The sequence below is a fragment of the Etheostoma spectabile genome, chromosome 13, assembly GCF_008692095.1.
Source record: "Etheostoma spectabile isolate EspeVRDwgs_2016 chromosome 13, UIUC_Espe_1.0, whole genome shotgun sequence".
Taxonomy (NCBI): Eukaryota; Metazoa; Chordata; class Actinopteri; order Perciformes; family Percidae; genus Etheostoma; species Etheostoma spectabile.
This window is the reverse complement of record NC_045745.1, coordinates 29079563-29105975: the sequence shown is the minus strand read 5'-3', so window position 1 is coordinate 29105975 and position 26413 is coordinate 29079563. Positions and strand designations below refer to the sequence as shown.

General features: G+C 40.6%; 1 protein-coding gene across 1 annotated transcript in view; it reads left to right on the top strand.

Moving 5' to 3' along the window:
- Positions 1 to 25627, top strand: part of LOC116700988 (protocadherin-1) — a gene marked incomplete in the record, with an annotated part of 213327 nt that extends 187700 nt beyond the window's left edge. Inside the window, 2 exon segments of the mRNA XM_032534505.1 lie at positions 5721 to 5940; positions 24117 to 25627. Coding sequence (XP_032390396.1) covers positions 5721 to 5940; positions 24117 to 24487 — 591 coding nt within the window.
- Positions 25628 to 26413: the final 786 nt, after the last annotated feature.

Below are 26413 nucleotides of genomic sequence, written 5' to 3'. Positions count from 1 at the left end.
ACACACACACACACACACACACACTGCAGAGCTCTATAGCCCCTATGCTTTATGTTGGCTTGTACAAATCAATTGGAGGATGAAAGGGAGACGTGTCTTTTCTTGTATAGGTTTTTATATTACATCAATAGTTCTGTTAATTAACAATGTGCAACTGCAGCTCACATAACAACCGCAAACACAAGCACATCAAAAGACATTTACAGTTTTTTCCAATTGCTAACACACTAAAATGACATGCACACCAATTATTTAAACTGACCACACACAGAGAGCAAACTTCCTCTCAAGTCTCAGAAAGTCTAAACCATTTTCTGCTTTACACACATTTTGCATTTCAAAATGGCACTTTTTAAATGCACTGAACACAGTTTCCTGCATAAGACACAACATCTGACATAAAGTCACATGTTTGCCATTTCAAAAACCTGCATTTAAAATGACACTACATGAGCTAAATGACTAATTACATGTGCCACCTTGCCAAACACCCATGTGTTAATTGTAAACACTCCAACAGGATGTTAGCACTATGAAAGAATATATTTAGGCTGCATTTCCAAGCCCTATATATTTCTTTATTTTGTTTTTTCTAAAGGACTGAGAGACGACACCATGGTGGAGGAACATTGTTTCCCTGTATACTGGATAACACCATATTGACAGATTTGTATGTGTTTTCAGGGAGTACTGGAATGGAGCACATGCAATCCCACATGAGTTTATCTTTATAGATGAGGCTTTGTTCAACCTAGCAAAGAGCAGAAGAAGGGGAGAAACGTCATTGGCCACAGAGCCATCATAGATGTTCCTGGCCAACGTGTGGGAACATCACAGTGTGCTCTGCCATCTCCATATGCTGTTGTCCTCCACCGTCATGTCAACCTTGGACCATACAACACAGCACTATTCTCACATTTCTGGACAGACTTCACAACATTCTCACACTACCAGAGCATATGAATGATGCAACCATCAAGGAAACCGGTACGTTGTAGTATGGGACAACGTGAGCGTTCATCGTGCAGCCGCTGTACAAAACTGTTTCGCTACCACCACCATTTTCTCGTCGATACCTCCCACCATTCTCACACCTGTCTGAACCTCAAAGAAGAGTTTCTTTCGGCATGGGGTGTGGAAGGTATACGACCCGCCCCTTTGTGCGCGTGCCTCTTTTGCAGGCTATGAAGAGGCTTGTGATGAGATGTTGTGGGTGCAATTCAGGGATGGATAAGGCACTCAAGTGCTCCCCCCTCGATGTCTGTGGGGGGGACATATTGTCGTGATGCCGAGATGTTGTGGACCGAACCGGCTGTGCTGCAAATAGAAAAAACTGTAATTATTTTCTTGCTTCTTTTTTTTACTGGAATATTTTTTCTGAAATTTTCTTTTTCAGTTTACTGTTTTTTGTAAGAATATTTTTGTTCAGTCCCATGTAAATATATCTGCAATTTTTTGCACTGACTTGTTCACTGTAGTGAAACATAAAATAATGTTTACCAGCATGTGTGTTATCTCAAATATTTCTGTGCTGTGAACAATCACATATTTTAGTATTATGGCAAGGCATAGTAAAGATGAGGGTGCTTTTCATTATGCCCAACAGTGTGTAGTTGGTTAGGCAAAAATCTGTAATGTGATGAAGTGTGTGGCATTTCAGCAAAAGTTTGATTTTGATAATGCTATGTGTAGTTTTGGTTGCAGTGCTTCATTTTGCAGGATATGAGGTGTTTTGCAGTTTGGGTGTGTGGTTTTGTGAATTGTGTTATGTATTTTGATAAAACCAGACTAGTTTGCAAAATTGTGTGTTAGCAATAGGAAAAAACTGTAATGTACCATTTCACTTCTTTTTTGAACCCCTATTGTGTACCTATGAAGTTGCACTCAATGTAATTGTAAATTTTTTCGTGTTCAAGAAAGTGATGCAACACAATTCGAGCTACAAGTGAAAGGATAGTTGGTGAATGTAAGATCTATGGCATTGAATAGCTTGAGGAAAATAAGTGATCATACAGCTGCTGTTATTTTTACTTTTTCCTTAATTTTAAGTAGTGGCAGACAGCTGATTTGCCATTGTATAAAGTGAAAGTTGACACACTTCATATGACAAAACAGTGTACTTGATCACTGTTCATTTTACACATGACCATTAAATACCTCGTCATAACATGCATACCGTAATGGATTCGAGCAACAACGAAATTGTTTACTAACGCGCAGCTTCTCAATATGGCTTTTGGGCATATCAGTGTATGGAGACATGGAGATATTCAGTATTCGTGTGCAACTTGGAATTATTCTGTGGCAATATGTTGTATATAATATTTCTGGCAGTCTGACAGAAAAGAAAGTGTCTCCAAAGGGCTACAGGAGCTCTAGGTAAGGAGTAGATGATTGCTGTTTATTGCTACTTTAAAATGTGTCCTGGTCCCCTCGTAAAGACAGAATCCTTCTGTATCTTTCCATCTGCGTTAGGATTGTAATATTAGGCATATAAATGAGGCCATTTTAGCCCAAACTAAATGGGGTTATGAATTCAGATGTCTTCATAAATGTCCCCTCTTTCATTCTCAGCCCCATAGCTTCCTACTCGTACCACAATGCCCAAACAATCCCCCTCTCCCGCCTCCAGTCTCCTAGAATCTAATCCGTCTGCTTGTCCCCTCCAGCCAAAGCGCCGTTCATGACTGCCTGACCAACTCCCAACTCCTGCTCAGCCTCCCCTTCCATCCTTCCGTCTTGCCGCATCCCTGCAGCCCCCAAGGCCTGGCAAAGGATTTGTGCTCTGACTAAAAGGAGAATCTATTTCCTATCTCTGCAGCCTTAGCTAGTTATCATACCCAGGAAACATGTTGTCTCTCTGGAGTGATGCCTTAAGGAGAAGTTTAAGCAAGAATCCATATTTAAACAACTAAATGCCCCCTAACATTTAAATAGATGCGGAGCCTCAGCAACCTCCAATCATATTTTAAGAATGCACTATTGAAGAATATCATGTCTGGACCAGATACATGAGCCAATAGCAAGCTTATTGAAGTATCACAGAAACAATAGAAGAATAACTTACTATTGTCTGGTGCAATAGAAGAGTTCTCTATTGAGACTCCCTGTTAAATAGATTCTAATTTTACACTGTGTTGTGTTATATCATCTTTGTGAGTACTTGCTGTGTATAGATGCACCAATCAAAGAGCATGTTTAATAGAAAAAACAAAGAAAACAAATACATTTTTTTTCTCTTCCTTTTCAAAGAAACACTTCACACATCCAACAATTCTGTTGTGCAGGTACATTGGAAAGTATCACTGACTTGTAAAAAGGAATATCCACACTCTTCCTACAGCATCATCATTTATTAAAGAAACTAACGTTTCGGTCCTTCTGGACCTTCGTCAAGAGTACTTATTGTTTATTTACATTAATCCCCCAAAACCTCTCTGCTCTTGCTTTTTTTCTCTCAGTTGTTCACCAAGCATACAAATCACTAGCACAAACAGAGATATTAAAGTTGTTTTGTTTCAACAATCTTTCATTTTTTGGGGGGAAAATGTAGTTTCTGTCCAAGACAGCTTTCACACTGTATACTAGGATTGATTGACGTACCGATGTAACAGCACATCATTTAAATGAAAGACCAAAATGTCTGTGAAGTGAGGAAAATGTGACTGATTGAGATGATGGGGAGATGAACAGGTTTCTGGAAACATTTTGAAGCCCACCGAAGATTAAAAAAAAACACAATGTTGATAGCACTTACCTATGCTTTAAAAGCATGTCTCAATAGCTGGTGTGTATGTACTAAAAGGCTGATGGTTCAAATGATTTCTAGCATGGATTTGTTTGCCAGAAAAGTGGCTGAATGGTAGAAAGCACAGACCCGTGGTATTGATCTGGGCTGACTCGTGCAGCAGAGGCAGGCCTGTTCTGCTGTATCAGTGCTTTCCTGACTTTTACGAGAGGTGCTCATGTGTGGGGGTGGGGGAAGAGCACAATTGCATGTGCACCGTCAAGGAGTCATCTTTCTGTTGTGGATCGGTGGTAAGTAGCCATTAGTAAACTGATCTTTGGAAGAGGAAATTTAATGGTCTCCTAACTGTATTTACAAGCCATTCAATTTGATAAAGGGTGTGATGTTGAATGAATTAGTATGCCGCTCTGCTCCTCTTCAAGCTATCACATTTAGGATTTTATCAGTTATTTTCATTCATTCATATATTTACTCTTTGATCAAATCTCATCAGTATCTAAAAGCAAAAAGCAGATCTTATGATATATTCTAATGCACGCAAACTAGTGGCTGCCACAAACTGTCTTTCCAATGCTCTGTTTTGCTCTTTTGTTAGCCTTATTTAGATCTTCTTGGGATTCATTTTTAGTTAAACTGCAGAAATATTGTCTCGCTTTTCACTCGGTTAAACATCAAAAGCTGTGGAAATGGGAAATATTAAAATATGGAGATAGGAAGTAGCTCACTGGGGCAGCTGATTAGTGTACCAATCATTGTCATCAGAATTAATTTGGCAGTGGAAGATTCCAAAAATTCAACTTTTGTCTGACTAATAATAATACCAGCAACCACAATACTTTTCACATTCACAAATCTCAACATTTGTGACACCCTCTGACACTTTTCTTATAATGATTGCTTTCAAGTCCAAGTTCAATCTCTTTCTCTCTACATAGAATACCTCTATCCATGTTGTGGTATGTTGTGGGTATAATTGTATAAATTGACAATAATACACAAATGCAACTTGTATTTGGATATTTTTCCTTGCACATCCTGTACTCCACTTCTATCTGGAGCCCTTAATAAGATGGACAACAAATATAAATGCACAATTCTCTACAATCTGTGCTCTGGATTTATACCTATGATATTTAAAATAGTACTGCATCAGTTTTTCATCACATACAGTATTAACATGCCAGAAGTCTTTAAAAAAATAGTCTTTTTTTAGTTCTTGAAGTGTACATTCTCTTATTTAGTATTTACGGCGCACACACATATTTTAATCATTCTTTACATACACAGGACTGTATCATTCAGAATTTTTAAATACATAATTGAGGATTTAAATATTGTGGTATAGTATGCCGTGTATATGGGATATTTGTCTGTATTTTATTCCCCAAGTTTTTCAGTTAACCCTTGTGTTGTCTTCCAACCATGAAAAAAAAGTTTGTATTAAAAAAATTGTATTTTCTGACATTTTTGTCACTTTTTCAATGTAGTGGGTCCTTTTTTGATGTTTTTTCCAAAGTTATTTGATATTTCTAACGTTGACTTTTTCAGCTTATTTCAAAGACCCATTTTTTGTGATAAAAAGACAAAAAATTAGTCAAATTTGACCCGAGGACAACATGAGGGTTAAGCTAATTTGCCCATCATCATTGAAGTCTGCAACCTCCCTCTGTCCACATATTTCTTCCTTATATAATCTGCAGAATAATAGCAGTGCAAAAGACTGTTTATATTTAAGAGTGTTTAATATTTATACAATTTTTTGACTTTTTAAGAACTTTATAGACCAGGGTCTCAGGGTTGTTGACAACAGCTCCAGCGCAACATTCAAGACTACTGTCGGAATTGCGCTGGAGCTGTTGTCATACAACCCTGAGACCCTGGTCTCTATGGACAGTCAAACAGGAGGTCACAAGTCTAGTTGAAAAATAACTTCCTTGTTTTGAAGATGTTCATTTGTTGTCTCTCTGTTTAGCATCCGCATCGGCGAGTGACCTTCTCCACCGCCAACCCTGTGCAGGACCTGCAGGACGCCTCTCAGCACAGCTACTATGACAGCGGCTTGGAGGAATCGGAGACTCCCAGCAGTAAGTCATCATCTGGTCCTCGCATCGGACCCCTGACCCTGCCTGAGGACCACTATGAGAGAACCACTCCAGATGGCAGCATTGGAGAGACCGAGCACCCTGAAAACGGTACGGTGACAACCCCCCCATTCTGTTGTTTTCTTTATGAATATGTATTTGAATGTAAATTACTCTAATAGGCTCTTTCATTCACATTCTGCCTGTGTGTGCACGTGTGGGTAGGCACATGTGTGTACGTGTGCAAGTCTGTCTTGTGCGTGCGTGCGTGCGTGCGTGCGTGCGTGCGTGCGTGCGTGCGTGCATGCGTGCATGCGTGTGATTTTTTTATTGTGCTCTGTGGCCATTTTAGAGTTGAAATGTTGTGGCACCTGTGACGTTGACTTGCTGTGTTTGTCGATGACAGTGTGAAATGTTACTGGTTTTTAAGCAGATCTGTGCTTGTGTGGGAGGGTGTGTGGGCATATACGTGTGTGTCCTAGTCTGTGTGTGTGTGTGTATGTGTGTGTGTGTGTATGAGTGTGATCAGGGCTGGAGATAGCCGAGTCTCCATCCTACTTATCAGCAGGTCCTCTGTCAGACTTTCTTAATGACCCTCTCTCACAAGTGTGCTAATTAAAAAGCCCAACTAATGGAGCATTTGCCCTCTAAATAAATCTAAACCATGACATCTGTGCAGACAACACTGTGTTTACTCTGAGCATTTCCTTGCCGCTAGCTGGCCTTAAGTTACACTGCAGCTTAGGTGTAGAGGAGGAGCCATAATTTCTAGGCACAGTAATCAATACACACACTTAACAGTGATGGTCTCAGCATAGGTCCATGTTTGAAAAAAAATCCTAGTCATAGCTGTTGCTGCTATTCTGTGAAGTGTGTATCATAATAATAATTTTGCCGCTTTAAGCTGCCAAATATAATCCATTACCTGTCTTGTAACACAGTATGATAAGTGATTCCCATGGTGCGTTTCCAGTCATTATAATATTTTGCATTGCACTGCTCTCTGGATTAGACACTTTTACATGGTGATAGTTCAACGCTCACCAAGAACGTCATGCCCTTCTCCTTATATGCGTTGTGTATACCATTATGTTGTTGTGGTAATGTATGGTTTTATCACAAGAGCATGTGCGGCTTTACTTTTTTGCACAGGGTGTTCATTTAAAGATAAGTAAAATGTCTTTTAATGCTCCATACAAAATGGGGAATGTATCAGTAAGGACTTGATAGAGTTGTTGATCCGCATTGGCAGTCACTTTGTCACAGTGTCAGTGAAAAAGACACAGGCGTGCGTCTTGTCAAAGGGGCTGCATATCCTGAGTGCAGAGAGAGATTTCTGTTTTTTTTTTTGTTTTTGTTTTTACAAGGAAAAGAAACTATTCAAATCTCAAGCACTCCCAGTTGCACTACGTTGCAGTATCAAAGGCTAAAATGTGTCACCGTCACGCCAAGTTCTATTATTAGTAGGGTAGTAATGCATTGCCTCTTAACTAGACAATTGTGTTGGTTCTCATTAGCTAGCTTATTTATTTGTATTGCAATTGTCAATTGTTTATATCTTTATGTCAATTATTGACACCATTATTCAAGGGTTGGAGGGGTGGTGGATGTGCATGAGAGAAAAAAGTCTGGTCAAAGAGGGTAGAGAATAACTAACATCCCACTTAATAGATAGATTTAGTCATATACAGGCTGGGCGTTTACAGCCCAGGAGCCAACAGTTGACTATTTTCATTGGGTTTTTTGCACTTAGGATGTGTAATATGTGCATTTTATTTTTGTATAGTGCTGTAGCTGATTACTGTGTTTCTCCCATCTGCAGAAAACAGGTTTTGTCAGATAGGGCACTCTTTGTTGTCAGCAGCAGAAGAGCAAGATTGTGAGTAGAGATGGAGCAGTTAAAGGATGAAAAGATGGCACAAGATGGGGGAGATGTTAGATTGTGACAGGGAGCGGGGACTAAGAGTCTCCGACAACGAAGCAAAGCCCATAGGCTGAGCACATAGGACAGGGGGGTGCGAAGATGAAAATGCTAACCAAGGAATAGACCTAATTAAAATGTGATTCCCACTTCAGGGAGATAACAAAGAGCCCACATAAAATGAAGGATTAGACAGAAAAATCAAACGAGACAGAGGAATTCCTCCCCAGCTCCACCTGAATAGTGACGTGAAGTCTTCTTCTAAGCATCTGTGTGGCAGAGTGACAGGTTGTACTGGTGCAAAGCTGTTTTGTCATTGCAGTCGAGATGACTGACAGGCAAAAAAATGGGGAGGTAGGCCTGAAGTGTCTTTCCATTTAAGTTAGATAAAACAAAATATATAACCCCCGACTGTCAGCCTTTGCATCACTGGGCTCCGGAAATATCGACACGGATGTGTTTTGTTATACATGTTCAACTTTGACAGTGGAGAATCTACATTGTGAGTGAGTGTCAGGGGTCTACAGTGGAGAATGATGTAGTTCATGATCTATTTTAGAGCCACTTTTGGAAGTGATGGGTCCAGTCACACCTTTACTGTCTTTGTCTAGTGCTAACCTGAGCTTGGGGGTGTGACTTCATCCCAGTCCATGCCATTTCCTTTTTAATTTCTCTATTCTACATGCTCATATTAGGGCTATTGGTGCCAGTGATGGCTTTTAGCAATAATACATTATTGAGTTTATATTAGTTGGTGAATTTAGTGAGGTTCTAATGATTTATGTTTGCTGCCTTTTAAAGATTCTTGCAGACTAAAGTAAAATGACCTTGGCCTATTAGGGTGGCAGATAGGAAGGAGAGTGTGTGGCCTGTAACAGGCTCTGCTTCACTGAAGTAGACATCAACATATTCCCTTATGGTTCTTGGCTTTGGAATTATGAGTAGATTCAACTACAGTAATAACATTTCTGATATATGACATGTATGCTGCTTGATCTGCAGCAATTAATTTCTGGAGTTCCGTTTTTCATATGCCTGAGCAGCTGCTCCCTCCTCCCATTTTTTTCTTCTAATTCTTGTCTTCAGGCTGTGTTAGAGTGCACTCCATTTTAGTTTCCCCATGTGTATTTTCCACTCTTATGTTCACGCGTGCAGCGTGCACATCGCTCTGCTTGTTGGTAATTCTAATCAAAAATGTTTATCTATCTGTTGCACGTGTGTGTGTGTGTGTGTGTTTGTGTGTGTGTGTGTGTGTGTGTGTGTGTGTGTGTGTGTGTGTGTGTGTGTGTGTGTGTGTGTGTGTGCACCTACAGTAAATGCATGCATGTATTTATTTGCATTGGAGATTGCTGCATCCCACCCCGTATTTCTAAATTGCTGTGATCACAGTGCTGTCTTAATAGACTCTCATCGTAATCACTGAGCTCTTTTATTTTCTCTTTAAATTGATTGCTTTAGACTGCATGAAAACTTGTCTTGAATGTCTGGTTGCTTTCTGGATCCATGATGATCCACAATGAAATCAGAGGAAGACAGAGGACTGGTCTCTGTTCCATCTGTCCATCCACTGTGTCTCAGACACTGCTCTTTTAAAATCAAAGTAATTCACACAATGTATTACTGATTGGTTAACAGGAGAAATGCATTTCTTTCGGAGTATGCTATTTACATGACATGCATTTTTAAGTCACAATAATCAATAACTACCAATTGAATAAAATAACAAGTTACACAAGATGACGTTACATTCATTTAGCCGATGCTGATGCCATCAGTCAACATTACAACATTGGTTATCTGTGATCCTTGAGCTGCTTCTGATTTTTTAATTCATTCCGTCAATTATTACAGACTATATACAGACTTTTTTTTTAACGCATAACTGACATTGTTTAACTTCCTGTTGCCCAAGAAACCTCGGTATGAGTCATCTGGAAACTGTGATAGGCCTATTTCCTCTCCTTGGGACACAAGTTTGACCAGCAATCCGGTCATGTCCAGTCCAACCAAGACTATAATCACTCTTCCGGGGATCAGTGGTTAGGCATCTTGGCTGGGATATGAAGGTTAGCACCAATAGGACACAAGTGGGTTGACAACTGGTATCAACGTGTGCACCCACCCACACACACACACACACACTCAATTGACCACAGATGGAGGAATTTTGATGTGGCTGGTTGCCCAGTGGGAGATCTCCCTGTGTCTTCCTCTCCCATATAGACTATTGAGAATGGTGGGATGAAATAGAATACATTCCATTTGCATAATAATTAGGTTATTTAGTAATGCTATCTGATTTTACGGCCTTTGATCTCTCAGATGATGTGTGGAGCGTTGTATAGCCTGTCATGCATTTTGCTCTGCTTTCAATGCTTTCCATATCAGTATCAACCAGGGTACTACAGTTTTAGCTATTACTGCTTAAACATTACGAGTACCCTGTGCATATCTGGTTTGTGGCTTGTTTGTGTATAAAGCATGAGTAACACTTTAAGCAAATAAAGATGTGGAGGAAGACGTTGTGCAGACAGAGAGGCAGATCATCGGCCTGATGGGGCTTGTTTGTCTTACGAGTGCCAGCTTGGGCCCCTTCCTTGGGTGCCAATATAGTGTGCTGGGGCAGGAGTGTGGGTTTCCTCCATGGATGTAGATAAGACCTGGATACAGCATTCGAGGCTGAGCCCTGTTCATTCCTATGAGATTTGTTCAGTGGCACATGAAGTCAAAAAAGTTAGATGTTTGTGTAAAATTTTACCGGGATGATTGGCGCTGCTTCCGCACTATGTTGCTCACTGAGCAGGCGCACGAGAGACCTCCAACGGCCGAGCTGGCTACTTCTGGTTTAACGCTCCGCTAACTTGAATGGAGATTAAATAATTTAATCATGCAGTTCTTCTAGACTTTCCAAATGATATCGGACCGAACAAAAAAAATAATCCACTGATTTACAGATGTCTCTTTTGTCATGTAAGTCTATGGGAAAAAGTATTTTTGGTTTCCCATGGCATTACATGACGAGCACCAACGTTGTAATTCCACTATTCGGCCACTATGTCCAATTTGCTTCAAAGCTCAGCATATTTCCTGAGGGCCTGGTTTCCTCAGATAGATGTCATTGTGCCTTGTCATAGTCCCTGCCTGTTAGCCAGCCACTGCTGGAACTACACCACCCAACCAGGAACAGGTCATGGGACTGGCAGTTTTGTGGAAGCTTCTGTTGAAAAAAAATTACTTACAAGTGGTCCCCTGAGGCAAGTTGTCATGAGTAATATGCTTATAATCCCTAGCTCATTCTAGCACACGCATTATGCTCTGCTCACATCAGCTGCCGCTGTTTGTTATCCCCCAATTGTTTGTAATATTATTTTGGAGCAAATAGGTCACTGGAAGAGCCTAACTGGAGCAGAATTAAATTCTCTAACCTGGATTAGGCTTTGACACCATGGGCAATTGTTAACTATAGCCCTTTTACAAATGACTTAACGGGAGAATGCAGCTGAATCCAAAATGGGACTGATGATGTGTCAACACGTCACAGTTTTAAATGTGTCTAGATTTTCTTTCGCCCAATTTGAATCTGAATATGTGCTTTCGCTTGTGTGATCACTGACAATGGGACCTACACACTCATCCCAAACTTTGGCTGCAGATATTACAGCGTTTGTCAAATGACCGCTGACAGGCCAGACCTTTGAACAGAATAATTTGTGAGAGAAAGGACGTGGTATCCCAGCTCAGACCATTAACTGTAGCACAGTATGTAATTGGCTTAGTATCTTTTAAAGTGAACTGGCATATTATTTTGTAACAAAGATGGCAGCCACTTGTGAAATCTAAATGGAACCAGAAAAGAAGTCCCTTTATTCCAATAAATCTACCCCTTGCATTCAATTTCATATTGCCTTCTTTTACACATAAAAGTGATTTCTCTGTAGTTTCATCATTGTGTCCAGCTCACGGGAAGATTAAATATTGTGATTTTAGTATTTTGGTATTGGCTACTGCATGTTCTAGGAAATGGAGTAATAAAGTACTGACCAATTGTTATATTAATGTTGTTTAAATAATAAAAAGTAGGAAAGCAAAACTTATAAGTGATTTAGTAGAAGATTTCTGGAACATTTGCTAGGGACAGAGTCCCAGTCCTCTTCATTTTAATTGAGATATGCAAAAACTACTCAGCTCTTATCCACATGCATATAACATGGATGAAAACCCAGATGAGTGTTCTGAATTATGCGCGGAAAGAAAAGTACACACATATAAGCACACATTAGGTTCCATAAATAGGGCTTTTAACACCATGCAGCCACTGAAAATGTCCGGTTTTAGCACTAAGCTTGTAAAATGAATGAGTGAGCCAGTATGCCTAAGCTTTAGATGTGCTCATGTATTACTCTAACAAAAGTGGATGGCTCTCTGTACTTAGGCAAAAATTGGATAGCACGCTGCCTGCTCTTGCTACGCCAGTGAGTCTGGGCAACAGCATGCTGAAGCAGCAGGTTTGGAGGTGGTTATGTGTGTATGTGTGTGTGTGTGTAGACGCGGGCTTGGAAGTAGAATTTTATAAAGATACATGAAGAAAATTTTCTTAATTAGCCTAGTGTAGCTTGTGGCTATTGGAGATGCTTCTTACAGCTGAGTGTCCACTGGCAGGTCCATAGGACCCTGAGTTGAAACTTTAAGAATAATTATGGAGGCAGAAATAGAAAGTGGTGGTGGAGCTCTGTTGCTGTCAGTGGGTCTTACCCAGTCTCACCCCAGGTGTGAATCGTAGAGCAGGTAGAGCTTTGTGTAACGGGGAGGGGATGCTGGCTAGGGGCCAGATCCACTTCAACCTCAGTTGGTCGGGCAGCTCAAGCCGGCATCAGAGAAAAGACCCCGGGGGTCATCTCTCCATCATAGTATGATGGGGACCGAGAGCCGCTGAACCTCCCTCTAACTAGTGTTCTGCCCTTCAATGATGGATGGCACTTGAGGGACTGGAATTGTACTGTATGGCTCTGACATGCATTTCCTTATTTCCAGGGAGTTACAGAGGAATGGAGTCACTCTTGTTTTAAGGCTTTCTTACAGTCAGTTGAGGATATCTCAGAATTCACTTCAGTTTAAGGACCTTACAAACTCAATGAGGACTATCAGTTAAACTTCTCAACACTAAATGGAAAGCAGCATTGTATATAATTATATAAATATTTAAAAAATGGAAATATCCTCCTGGTGAAAGGATCAATTCTTAATTTGGGGGTTTGTGTTAACACGGTATATCATGCAGTCAATATTCTACATGCCCTAAGCTAAATAGAAATAACTTGAATTTGTCTTGCTTAACCTCATGACCAAGCTTGTCACTGTGTTATGCATTTAATGTGATGTAACTAACATTTCCCTGCGCTATTACACAAAATCGTCAGAATATTTCTTCATAGATCTTCTGGCTTTCAACACTCACTTTAAAACTGGCTCGTGCTCTCGCTAAGGAGCCCTTGTTCTCAAGCCAAAAGAAGTCATTCTGACAGAATTTTGCATGATGATGTAACTTGTTTCTGGCATTTCTGCTTGATCTCTGCTCTAAGTAGAGAGTGTACTTTGCTTCATTGTAGGAATGTGACAGATGCTTGCTAGTTCCAACCTACAGAGCTGTGACAGAGACACATACTGTACATATATATATCATCCAATTCCTTTGTCACTGCCAAAGGTCCATTTCACTTAAAGAAATTATACAATATTGTGAACTTTCCCTTTGGCTAGCTCCGTCTCAGAGGGTCACATTGCAAGGTCCCAACACTTGTCACTCATCTTGATGAGCTGTCTACATTGAAACAGTATCTAGCCTGGAGATGAGGTACCCATCAGCCACAACAGGCACTGAAAAAGCAGATGGCGAGTGCAGCCACTTTGATAAAAAAATCAACAGCGATGTTTACTCTTGTTGTGCATTTGCTGTATGTCTTTTTTTCCTTTCTCTTCCTGCTTTCCCGCTTTATTGTTGTTATGGCTCCCTTGCACTTGATAGCTCTCCAATCTAGCTTACCACAAGCCACATTCATGTGACACAAGCATAGTGGATACACCCAGCATTATTAGAAACATCTTATTGAAAAGTCTCTCCCCATTTCAGCCAAACATGGAGATTTAACCAGGGTCACAAACAGACCCAGGCTACATGACCCAATTTGCCCATCGGCTCATTACATTTTCATTTTATTATCTCATAATGTAGTGGATGTCCTGTCCATTTGTTTTATTTGAATGTTATAAAACATGTATATTGCTGTTTTAATGCCTCTTTATTACACAAGACAGCACTTAAATGCAGGTGTGGTCTTTATTCAACAACCAAAATACTGGGCCTCCCAGATATGCCCAATTGCTCCTGCTTCTCCCACACAATTACTCCCATATCTGAGCACATTAGGCCAACTATGTTATTGTGGTAGATTATTATTTTTGTTGAAGGGGTCCAACAACAAAGGACATGAACATTGGCTCTTCTTCACCATGCAGAAGCTTGTAAAAGTCAATCAAAAACAAGCAGCTGAATACAATGGATCAGTAAGGAACAACAGGGGAAGGTGGAATCCCGCTGGCCTTAAAAGCCAATATGATGACCCCCTGCTGCCTTCTGTGTTTTGCGTTTCTTTGTAAGTCCATATTCCAAGATGGAAATTTGCAGTTTCCTTTAATAATTATGTCATGTGATCCCCCCCCCCCCTTTGCCCTAATCAAAGCCTTGTCAGAAAGCTATCGCCTGGCAGAGAGTACAGCCGGGTAGAGCAGCATTGGGGGACTGCTGCTGTTCTCTTCTTTTTGCCTCTCTGCTACACAAAAGCCAATTTTTATATTTCATCATGTTATACATGTGAATTGTCTTGCTTCAAACACATATTGTTGAGACCACTGTGGGAGCAGAGCTTCCCGTCTGACTGCATTAGTGTTTCTGACTTTCCCAGAGAATTGTCAGTCATGCAGCAACTCTCCATCTACAGTTAACGGTCAAATAAAGCTTTACCTCTCCGGGGTTGTTGTTTAGCCGCTGCATGGACTGCTTACACCATTCAAAAAATCGGATTTTGTGAGATTATGTTGGTATTTGTCCATACTTCGCATTTAAATAATACATCTCCTGTGACTGCGGTAATAATGAAAACAGATTTAAATAATACAGTTATCTCTTTGTATCACATTGGCTGATATATGCATTTTGCTTGGAATGCGAACAGACTACATAGTGCTCTAGTAGCAACCTAAACCTGATCAGTTGGTTTCTGCTTTGAGGCTATGATGGATTATTAAATGACAAAAGTTGTCTTGAAACCACCATGGCCATAGGCAAGGCTATATACATGGGAACATGTTGAGAATCGCTACAGAGTAAAAGAAAACTCTTTGAAACTATGTTCTTTATTTCATTTCTATTTTCTAATAGCGGCTTACCTTAGCTCTCCCTAGTTAATCATGTCTTACATTGAAAAATGTGGAAATCAAAGGCAGAATTAGCAAAGAGAAAACATCTTGATCGAAAGCGGAAGGAAGACAACAAATGGATCATGGAAGACATCTGTTTTACAGGTCAATGAGATCAATGAGTGAAAGATAGTGAGCATGAAAGCGGTGCGTAGGAATTAACTCCAGGGGAAAACCCTGAGAATAAAATAATTCCCTCTTTGATGTTTAGACCTGTAGATCACATATAAGGAGGACTTTGATTTTCTCATTGATGAAAAGAACATTGCAAATGAGTTGCACCCTCATTATTTGGTGTGATTTAAACATAGAAATCCTGTCAACCTATATGGTGTGTATTGGGACATTTTTCACCTCTCTCCTGGTCTACACACAAAAGAAAGCATTTTCTACTGGAATCAAGAAAGTGCATCTGTAATAGGTTAAATGGAGGCTCTTAGAGACAGGTTAGTATGTGGGCGACAAACAAAGATAAAAGCACAAAAAGTTATATTGTGACCTGAGTATGAAAGCCCATTATGGAAAATGTTCTAGAAAAATTCAGTTCAAGGAAATAAACATGCTTTAATGCATTTAAATTGTAAGACTGAATGTTTCCTTCTTCTGCTATTGCAAAAATCAAACATCTCCTACTTGCCAGCATGAGGCCATGGAGCGATGCCACTGTGGTAGAAAAGAGCCATAGAGTTCAAATGTGAAAGGCTAAAGCGGGGGGGGGGGAGCTTCAAAGGCATGGGACCAAGAAAGAGACATTCAGACAGGAAGAAGAAAGAACATTTGGGTGTGAGACAGGAATAGACAAGCGACTCTTCAAGTAAATGTCACACAGTAATCACAGAAGGGTTGGTCGATAAAACGTCTGTCTAATTATCACGAGATTAGGTTTCATGAAATCATAAACTTCACAAAAACGTATTTTTGGTTGTTGTTTTTTTTCTTTTCTCAGTTCCATCTTCACTTCCAACCACAGTGCTGTCACCAATTATCAAACCAAATACAGTCTTGGATGTTTGTGTTTATATCAGCTATTCTGCACAAGAAACAGACTTCTGCTGCTTGTTGACACATCCACTTCCAGCAGAGCTGAGCAAAGCAGCGTTCAAGATGTTCAAGCCAAAAATGTATTTTTAACATTGTTGAACCAATGGTTAAGCTTCCTTGACCTGTGCAGAATTAATGATGGAGTTACACTTTGTGGCAAAAAAGAAGCCTATTGAGCATCCAGTCACAACCTCACACCACAGGGACTCAGTCTACATTTCTTTGAGCTTTTCTAATTTAATTGCACAGAAAACTGAATGGGAAATGTGAGGTTTCCTATTTCAGGAGGAAGTGGCAGAAGAAGGAGCAGAGTGGGACTAAATGAAATTATGCAAGCAGGTTATCGCCTAAATCTATGATAAGATTATACAATCTGGTAACCCTTTACAAAATCTCTTTCCCAATAAACATATGACAGCTAACATGTCTATACAGGAATGTTCTTCCTTATTCAGTCTTACATATTGTTTAATTTAAAAATGATTATTACGTTGTCATACCCAACGCTAAACGATTAATAGTGTCAATTTAAGCTAAATTGTATTTACATTATACTGGACATTTGTATGAAGAAGTGGGTCTGTATTTTAATCCTATTCAGCATCTTTTTGTAAAAACACCTGTATTGGCCTGGAGAATAAATGCAAATTTCTAAATTTAGGCACTGATGTCAAACTAATGCCTTTCAAACTTAACATGCACATTCTAGTCTCCCTGTAGCCCTTTCTGCATGAATATGGGACTGAATACAGCATATAGAGTACAGCTGTTTATTATCCAAGCTGACTGCACTGATAAAAGATTCAACCAAAATGATGTAAGCATTCTTCTCTCCAAGGCACCATTAAGTTGAGTAACAGTAGGTCTATGGTCAAGCCATTCCGTGCTCTAGCTTGTGTAACATCTTAATGTAAATGATTGGGTAGGTTATCCGGAGACCTCCTTTCTATTTGATTGTTACCTTGCAGTTCCACTGTCTGACTGTAAAAACAAAAGTGGTATTGTTTAAACTCAATTGAAAAATACTCATGGAACTGGACTTGGACTGGATAATCAAAAACCTGAATCGTTTTTGTGATAAATATTTTGTTTATGCTTTTTTTTTGCATTGGCAGCTGCTGCAGATCAATATTGTGTTGTCGAGGTTCAGAATGCAATTTCCAGTCCATAATTGGCCAGCAAGCCAAACATATTGTTGTGGGCAGAGGCATGAAGCTGTTCTCCACACAAGCATATCACAAACACCTCTGTGCACTACCAGAAAAAACGATTATATTACTTACAAAACCAACTACATAATTATTTAGAACTGCGTTCTCCCTTTCCTCCAGCAATGTTTTGGATCTATTTTATCTGGAGATGCCTTGTGCATGTCACAGTTTGACAAAGTCTTAGTATTGGTTGACATATCGCACCGCAAATCAACTTCTCAATTGGAGGAGCTGGTGCATAGCGTGATCTGTCAGCAGGTGCTAAGGCTTTGTCAAATGCAGTGATTCAAAAGGTAGTCTTCAAAGACAGGAACTGCAAGACAAAATGGTGGATGGTGAGAGAACTGACAGGAGGTGCACCATCACCCACTGAACCAACTACAGCCGCTTCTCCAGACAGTCAGCTTCTCGCCGACATGTCCACTCATCAGCCTTTGTCAGCAAGAGGCTGAGGAAGCCGAGGATTCAGAATCTGTGAAGGAGGCGTGTGCCTAAAACTTCAACACCATTTCTAAAAATACTTTTTCCCCCCAACAATACTGTCTACAAAAGACGGTGATGCTGTGTACAGATTATGAACTGTTGTACACAAAGCATGCTGCAGAGTAAATGTGTGCCAAGCATCTACAGACTGCAAAAAAGGGGTGTTTAAAAACAAGGTAAAAGGTACTCAACACAAGTTAAGTTATCTGTCAAGATAATAAAGCATGATAAATCAAGATAATTTGACTTGACAAGCTTTCTTGATTTAAGATTATAGTGTAAAATTGAAAACTTAAAATAAGAAAGTCACCCTTTAAACAAGATAAATGATCTAAACATCTAAGTTTTTTGTTTTTTAATCATGGTAAGAACCAAATAATTTGCAGTGCAGAATAACACCAAAGTGCTAAATGGTTAACCGGAGCGTTTTAACTTACTTTCTGTTTAGGTGAGGTGAAAAAAAACCTTCAAGCCTACACATTCTAATGTTGCTCCTGAGAAATGGAAGTGCATGTCTGAGGTTACAAGCTCCACCATTGTTCTTTTGTATTCCATTACAATGAGCAAGGAAAATGTGCACGTCAACACTATGTTTGTCTGCTTGTAGCAAGTTTCCCTGTTAAAAATGCTCCCCTCTGGAGGAAAACAAAAAAAAAAGAGACTGTTTTGGTAGCTTCTGCTTACTGTGAGAAACTGTTCTGAACACCTGAATAACAAGACTTGACATGTCATAGCGAAAGAAATACAAAACCCCAGTTTTGTGTTGTTTTTCCTCACACCATATGACAACCACAGAATACATTCACACCCAGTTATTACACTGATAGCCAGTACCAGGCACTAATGTCTGCTCAGATGTGGGAATATTTCTTCTTTTTCCTTTTTGTTTCTTGGTACTTTTCAGTCATTAACCATATAAACTGTTTGCAGGGATCACAAATACACCATTAATATCCCTCACGCACTCCCAAACAATAGTAGCTGGTTTTCCCCGTTATCCCTCCATGAGCTGTGGGTCTCTCATATTTGTTCGCCATCGATCATAGTGGTGTAGCGCACACGCTGGAAAGCAGCCGGTGGGGAGAGAGGCAGCATTTGCAATCAAACAGAGAGTAGCAGTGTGAAATCTCAGGAAGAGGCAGCTTCCCCCATGCCCGTGGGCATGGGATCAGACGATGAGGAAGCCTGCCTCAGACATTCAACACCTCCCACTGGCACCCTGATGCAAGCAGCATGCAAACCCACCCCTCACATGTATCTGTCAGCCGGGGGGTTAAGCTCTATGTGTACCCCCACTCTGTGACTGCACTGTGGACTGCATGTTGTGCCACTGCAGTGGAGGTGCTTTTAGAAGCTCTGCTAAGGTTCACTGTGAGTCGTTGGTGTGGCACTGAAGGTGGTAGACGGTGGAAATTACAGTTTTTCTTTTCTCTCTCTTTTTTTTTCATGATATTGCTTAAAGCAAGCAGATGGGACTGACCCGGTATAAAACGAAGACGGCTACAGGTGCAATCTATCTCCACGTCTAGAGGAAAAGAATTCTGCTGTGAAAGGGAGTCAGCAATGTCATTGAGTCACTGCTCTTCAAAACCAAATCACAAGCTCTCTAAATCCAGTCAGCCTGTTCTAGCCACTGGCATAAACGCGCTGTGGTTTGCCCATCTGTCCTCCGTTGTCCAGCTTGGCTCTCCATCCATGACATACAAGACTATAAACTCTAAAGGGTTTGTTCCAGACTGTGAACAGATTTATTTCAGGTGTAGGTACAGGAGAAAACAGGCTTGAGTGGGTGAGAAAATACCAATTTTCCCACCATGCCTTTGGCTGCTACTTTCCCCCCATGGTTGACTTATTTGCTTCATCATGTCCAGCAAATATGCAAACAATGATCCCTTCAGCTGATTGTGGGAGTGCGTTTTTATGTGCAGAGCAGACGGTATTCTGCCACACTGTTAGTGGGTACTACAGCTACAGATGGCTAATAGCCACAGCAAAAGGCAGACACAAAAGTATAATTGTCAATATTGATTTTTTTGTAGAGACAGATTTGAGTGTGACAGAAAGGTCAGTGCAAGCAAATATAAAAACTTGTGCTTTCACAGATTATACACCCTATCATAACACCCTGTCATAGCTACACCCTAACCAATTCATTATTTTTACGTCTTTTGTGAGCTGACATATGGGACTGGAAATGATATGCGCTAAAGAACGCTAAGACAGCACGCAGCAACAACAACACGACAGGTTGTGGTTGAATATAGACTTCTTGTGTGTTACATTTAGTGTTAAGAACAGACAATGTCAGAGCTTGCTTTATTTTTATAAATAAACCATACAACGTTTTGATGAAACACTAACAGGCAAGGTAATGGCCTACTAAAATAACTGGCATTAAAGCATGTATGTTCTCTGTTGATGATGTGTGATATGTGCTTTGGCACTGTTGGAAGAAAATGGCAGACTTTGGCAAGCCAGACGACACATTTAGCTGTCATTGGTGATTTTCCGCCCTTTGATGATGATGAGCATGGTTCAGAATGTGCTTTAATTCCTGTCATCGGTGTATGCCCTGGTTTTACATGGCATGTTTTCTTTCTGCATTCATTACATGAAGACCAGATTATATTTACTAAAAACACAGTCGACCTAACGTCAATTACCAACCTGACAGTCAGTGAGATGTGTCTTGTATCCCTTTTTTTGTGAGACTGAATAAGGTAAAAGAAAAATTATACATAAAATAGGCAAATGTGGGACATTTCTGACTTAACTGTGAGTCAGGGGCATATTTAGGATTTAAGAACATTGAGGGCTTAGCATGGACCTCTGTAGGGGGAATCACACCATAAACTCATGCAACGTGAGGCTTATAAAATAAAAATAAAATGCCACCTATAATCATGATAAAGAGAAATGCACTTTTGCCACAAAAAAGGCAAATTCTAACTTCTTACCATTTCTTCTGTTGTGGAAATATATATCCAAAAAGATTGAGTCAAATTTTTTTCCACCTGGACCAGTAGCTCTGGCATTTCTTCTCTACTCTTCCTGCTGTGACTTGTGTCACTCGTCACTGACTGTTTCCACCGTCACTCACACACACACACACATACACACACACACACACATACACACACACTCACACACAGAGTTGGTTTAGAGACTTGCATTTATTTTGACATGACGCTGTTATGTTGCTAAAACTATCACAGATTCAAAATCATGAAGGTTTTTTGTTGATCTTCACAGGTGCGCTTTCTCTCTTTCTCTCTCATTCTTCTCTCGCTCATACAGTTTTATATATACAAAAAAAATGTTGTACTGTATTGTATTGTATATTGTATTTTTTTTAAGATCCATGGCTATTCAGAAAGCTTTCTGGGCCGTAGCCTCGGACGCCCAGGTCTAACGACACCACTTCAGTTTTCTGTGCATGTATGCATGAGCCCTTTCACATGCACACATATGATGGCAATTTCTGATTTATAAAGAAAGGAACATGCTCAATTGTGGCATGTGAAGTGTTTTAGAAAACCTCTGTACAAGTACCTTTTTTCGCCTCTGCACATTGATTTTAAGTTGTGGAGCTGCACAGACTTTTACTCAAGGGCATTTGGTGTGGCATAAACCTCCTGGAAGCTGTGGAGACGTTTTAATCAAGTGTGAAATCCGTTTGGAGTAGATGCCTACACGACTGCGCTTGTGCTCAGAAGCGTACTCCCCAACTCTCTTCCCATGAACATCTTTTTTATCAAGAGTCCATTTCACTGCAGCGATGCATACAGACAACGCTCTTAGTGGAGCTGAGAAAATGAAACTCCAATCATCATGCATGAGGCAGCATATACACAGTCGCACTCTTGCTTTGGCTGCCTTGTCTTTTCTTAGAGCTCCAAATTCAGTTTCTTCTTTCTTAATCAAGCATAAAAGTGTATTTCATTTATTTGAAAATAATCATTGACATTGGCCTTGTAAACAGAGAGAAGAATTTGCCACTTAAGCATAATGATATAATTAGGAATGAATAAGGCAAACCGTTGCTCAATTGTAAAGTAAATGTATTAAATAGCCTAAACATCTAGCAATTTAGGATTATTGGAACAATAAGATTAGCGGCAACAATACATGGAGCTATGCATTCTTTTGTAAACAATGGGACAATTGTATATGGATTACACATGAGCAATGAATAATAGACATAAATAAGGTCAATGAAATGAAGAAATATACCTTTCACTACTTTTTATGAAGCAGTTAAAAATCAAAATCCTTCCATGCCATCACACAAGCGGTCTCATTCTGGCTCTTGATTGATTGAAGCCTTTGTGGGCCAGATATTTCCATCCTCAGAGGTATGACATTTTGTAGAATAATCATCTTGCAACTGGTCATGAGTACAGTACTAAGGGTACGTCTCATAGGCTTACTGTCACGGTGGCACGAAATACGAATACATTTACTCTCTTTCACACCCCGTCCTGTAGCCGCGAAACAAGACGTCCGTGATGGACGTGTTCTTCCATGGTGTGGACACCATCGAGGCATTACAGTTATGCATTTATCACGGCAATCAAAAGTTTACATGAGGGTGACACTCCCAGATCTTGGTTGTCTGCTCTTCTCTTCACAGACATTGATTTGGCTGTCCTAGTGTCTCCGTTTGAAGGGATAACAAAGATAAATTGAGTGGTATTTCCATTAAATCTGGTCTGCCTGTTTAGCTTGTCAACAGGTGGGCTGCTTAACAAGTCTATTAGCTGCCAGCTGCACATTTGTGGTAAACAAATACAACGAGTTCTTCAGTGCAGTTTTACTCTCAGAAACCGTGTCATACTGTTTGAATGATGGCTGAAGCAAACTTATTTTGGAGCTTTCACAGCTCGTACATTTAAATGAGGTCACTGGGTCATGGACCCATTTATTTAATTAGGAACAGTTGAATACAAAATGGATGATAATCAAGGGCAGGGAACTCATTTCAGCACTGTCAATCAATAACTCTTTCAACAATGGTTTTGCCCAAAGGGATCCAGCCATCCTCTTTGTAACCAAACATTGTATTTCTCCAATATGTGGGTCTAATATTTTGTCTGTTCTTTCTGTCCATTTTTATGTTGACACATATTTGGAGCCCCATTTACAGCATACAAATCACATGTAATAGAAATCAACACATCGCTGTATTGAACAAGTTAACAATGCAGTGATATATTACAAACATGCAAGTGAAAAAAAAGTTACGTCCTCAACACTGCTTTAAGCTCCCATAATTAAATACAAAGGCAACGTTTGTCTTCTTCAGGCAATCAGTGGTATCATTTGACAAAAGGATATACTGTATGTAGGCATTACAATCAGCTGACCCAACATGTGACTTCAATTAGTTTGATTAGGTCTAGAAAGCCTAATAGCCCCACTCATGACTCAATTAAGAGAACACTTTCACACATGTTTTTAACAAACTTATACATCTCAAAAGAGGGCTGTTAAAATGCAATACCCCCGAAGGAGTACATAACATTGCTATCCACAAAAAAGAAAAGGAAAAGAAAAACAATCAGTGGAAGAAACAGTTCCATATATACAAGCTTGCCACAAATAATTAAAGAACATTACCCCATACCTTCATGACTGTCAGCTGATTGTAATGCCTACATACATCCCTTTGTCAAATGAGGCCACCATTTCCCTGAAGAAGACCTTGTAGGGTCGAAACGTCGCCTTTGTATTAAATTATGGGAGCTTAAAGCAGTGTTGCAGACATTACATTTTTTTCACTTTAGTATTCCCCATTAGTCCTGCACCTGTCCAAAGGTGGGATGTGCACACAATTAATTTTATAAATATATTACAAACACATCAGACAAACTGCTGTTGAATACTTCTGAATGACATAGACACAGCATGCAATCCCCTGAATGTCACACATCAGCTAGTGGACTACACACACAGTAGTGCTCATTACACAGTGCATAGCAACAGCTACATAGCAACTGCTGCTGACTGCTTAGCAACAGCTGCAGAGACATCAAGGAGGGGGGTGGGCTCCATGGCGTGTTTCAGATGACACCATTTCTGTTCACAAAAGCCTTTTTCCAACTTTTCATGATTGTTGTTCTGATGTGTATCACCATGACGCTCTCTCCTGCCCACAGATATCCGCTCCCTCCCTGATGTGGCAATGACCGGAAACTGTACAACCGAGTGCAGCGAATTGGGCCACTCAGATGCCTGCTGGATGCCCGGGCATCCCTCCCCCGTACGCAAGACCAGGAACCCCCCGAAACTCTCCACCTTCGTGCCTTACCAGGAAAGAGGGAGCCTGGGACGCCTGGCTAACGGGAGCGCCAGGCTGGGTGGCGAGGAGCACCGGTCGCGCCTTCCGCCCTCCCGCAGTGCCTACTCCAACAGCGGTCACGACGCCAGTCAGGACTGCCCCTCAGAGGAGATGCCCCTGAGCGTAGCCTCTGAGTTCCCACCCAGCTCTCCTTCTACCCACACTCCAAAAAGAGAAATTTACCTGTGAAGAATACCGTCATCTGATTGGTGCACAAATGAAGAAAAGGTACACCCACTTCAGATGGAAAAACAGGCTGTCCACATGCTGAAGCCAATGCCCGTTTTGTAGTTAACAGTAGGCTGTGACTCATTCCACCACTGGCATGAACACTTGTTTTTTGTCATTTCCTCCTTAAATTATTAATTTATTAGCATATTTATTAAGAATTCCACAAAGTTAATGGACGCACTCACTCATTTATTTATACAAAATCGTGAAGGATACAATTCTAACTGATCAAAAGGAAGTGCAGATGGTAATTGCTACTTTAGTAGTAACTAATTATTGTTGTAGTTAGCCAAGTTCCATTCTGTGAAGTGATCTCTTGAATTTGGAAGTTGTGATCAGTGCTCTTGTGCCATTATTAGCTATCATTTAATAGACAGCCAGACAGGCCCGTACAGAAGGCATAACACTTTTGACTAACAATCAAATTAAACAGTCTCTCTTAATGTACAGTGCTGTAAATACCTTTGAATGGTGTGTTCTACATATATTTTTGTCTGGCATAAGCTGAAAAAAAAAATTGCCTCAGAATTCTAGCATATTTAAGCTTTTCTTTGCTGCTGCTGTTTAAACTTGATTGAAACCATCTCCAGAAGTGGAGTTCGATATTGTGGAAAGGCATTTATCCGCCCCTCCCAATCACAAACACCTTGGACCCCTAATCCTAGTAGAATAGCCATAACCTCTGCCCCCTGTAGTGCTCTGCCACTGGTGGAGAAGGCTGTGTGGCAACATTAAAACTGACATTATGTTCCACTGACTCTCAGCACTGTGACCTATCGTTCATCATGAAAACGGTTGACTTGGCCACAATACCCCAAAGTCACAATGACCATTCTGATTGGCTTTTTATCTAAAACCTTATGACACACTCTGTTGTAGGGCTGCACAATTAATCGAATTTTAATCGCGATCATGATTTGGACTTCCCACGATCAAATTTGCGTGATCGAGCGATTATTTTTTATAAAGCGTCATTTCATAGAACGCTCCGGGTTTTTTGCAAAGCCAATCTACCGCTCCGTAAAGCCGTCTGCTCATGAGCCAGTCAGAGTAGTTCACTGCACCCCGTGCAGCTAAGTTTCTAGATGTAGACAGTCACAGAGGACAGAGTAGCGTGAGGAAAACTCAACAGATAGCAGTCGGTAATACGTCAGTCTCAAGGTTTACCAGTTTACCAGTAAACGCAACATTATGTCCCGTGACCCCGTCTGTTGTTTTTCCGACAACAGCAGTGACCAGTGCTAGTCGATGCTAGTTAGCGTCTGTTAGCTGTTAGCTAATAGCGTTTGTTAGCTGTTAGCTCTTCTAGGACGCACCGGTGTTAATGTCCTTGCATCCGCTGCAATGCTGTTTATATGGATACGGTTTAATTTGGCGTTACATGACCCATTTCGTCTGTAAACCCGTGCCTGTGTGGGATCTTTCTACGCTCTCTCGTCCTACTCTCTCTCCTCTTACTCTCCGCGCCCCGCCACACAGCGGCCGCCGGTCCACACTTCTGATATATGTCTACAGTTTTAATTTTTCATTAACACAGCTGTATAATGTTAAGTATGAGGGGGCAAACCTGTATTTGTACCAGTGTTTCCGCGGGTAACTGTTATCGCGGCCGCTACGGCGAAGAACACAGAAGAAGTTATTGAACGCAACTAATTTCAGTTGGTAGAGTAACAGTGTGAGACGGAGCTGCTGTACCGAAGCCTGGACCAGGACCAGAGATGTGACCCATGGCCAGAATATCATAGTTCATAAAAATGCAGCGCAGTGACGATACAGACGTTTCATACACACGACGTGTGTTCCCGCCATTCGACCCGTGCGGGACCCGTTCATAACGATCAGTCGTCTCTCTGTGAGTAGCGTCCATCACACTCCCTCTCGCAG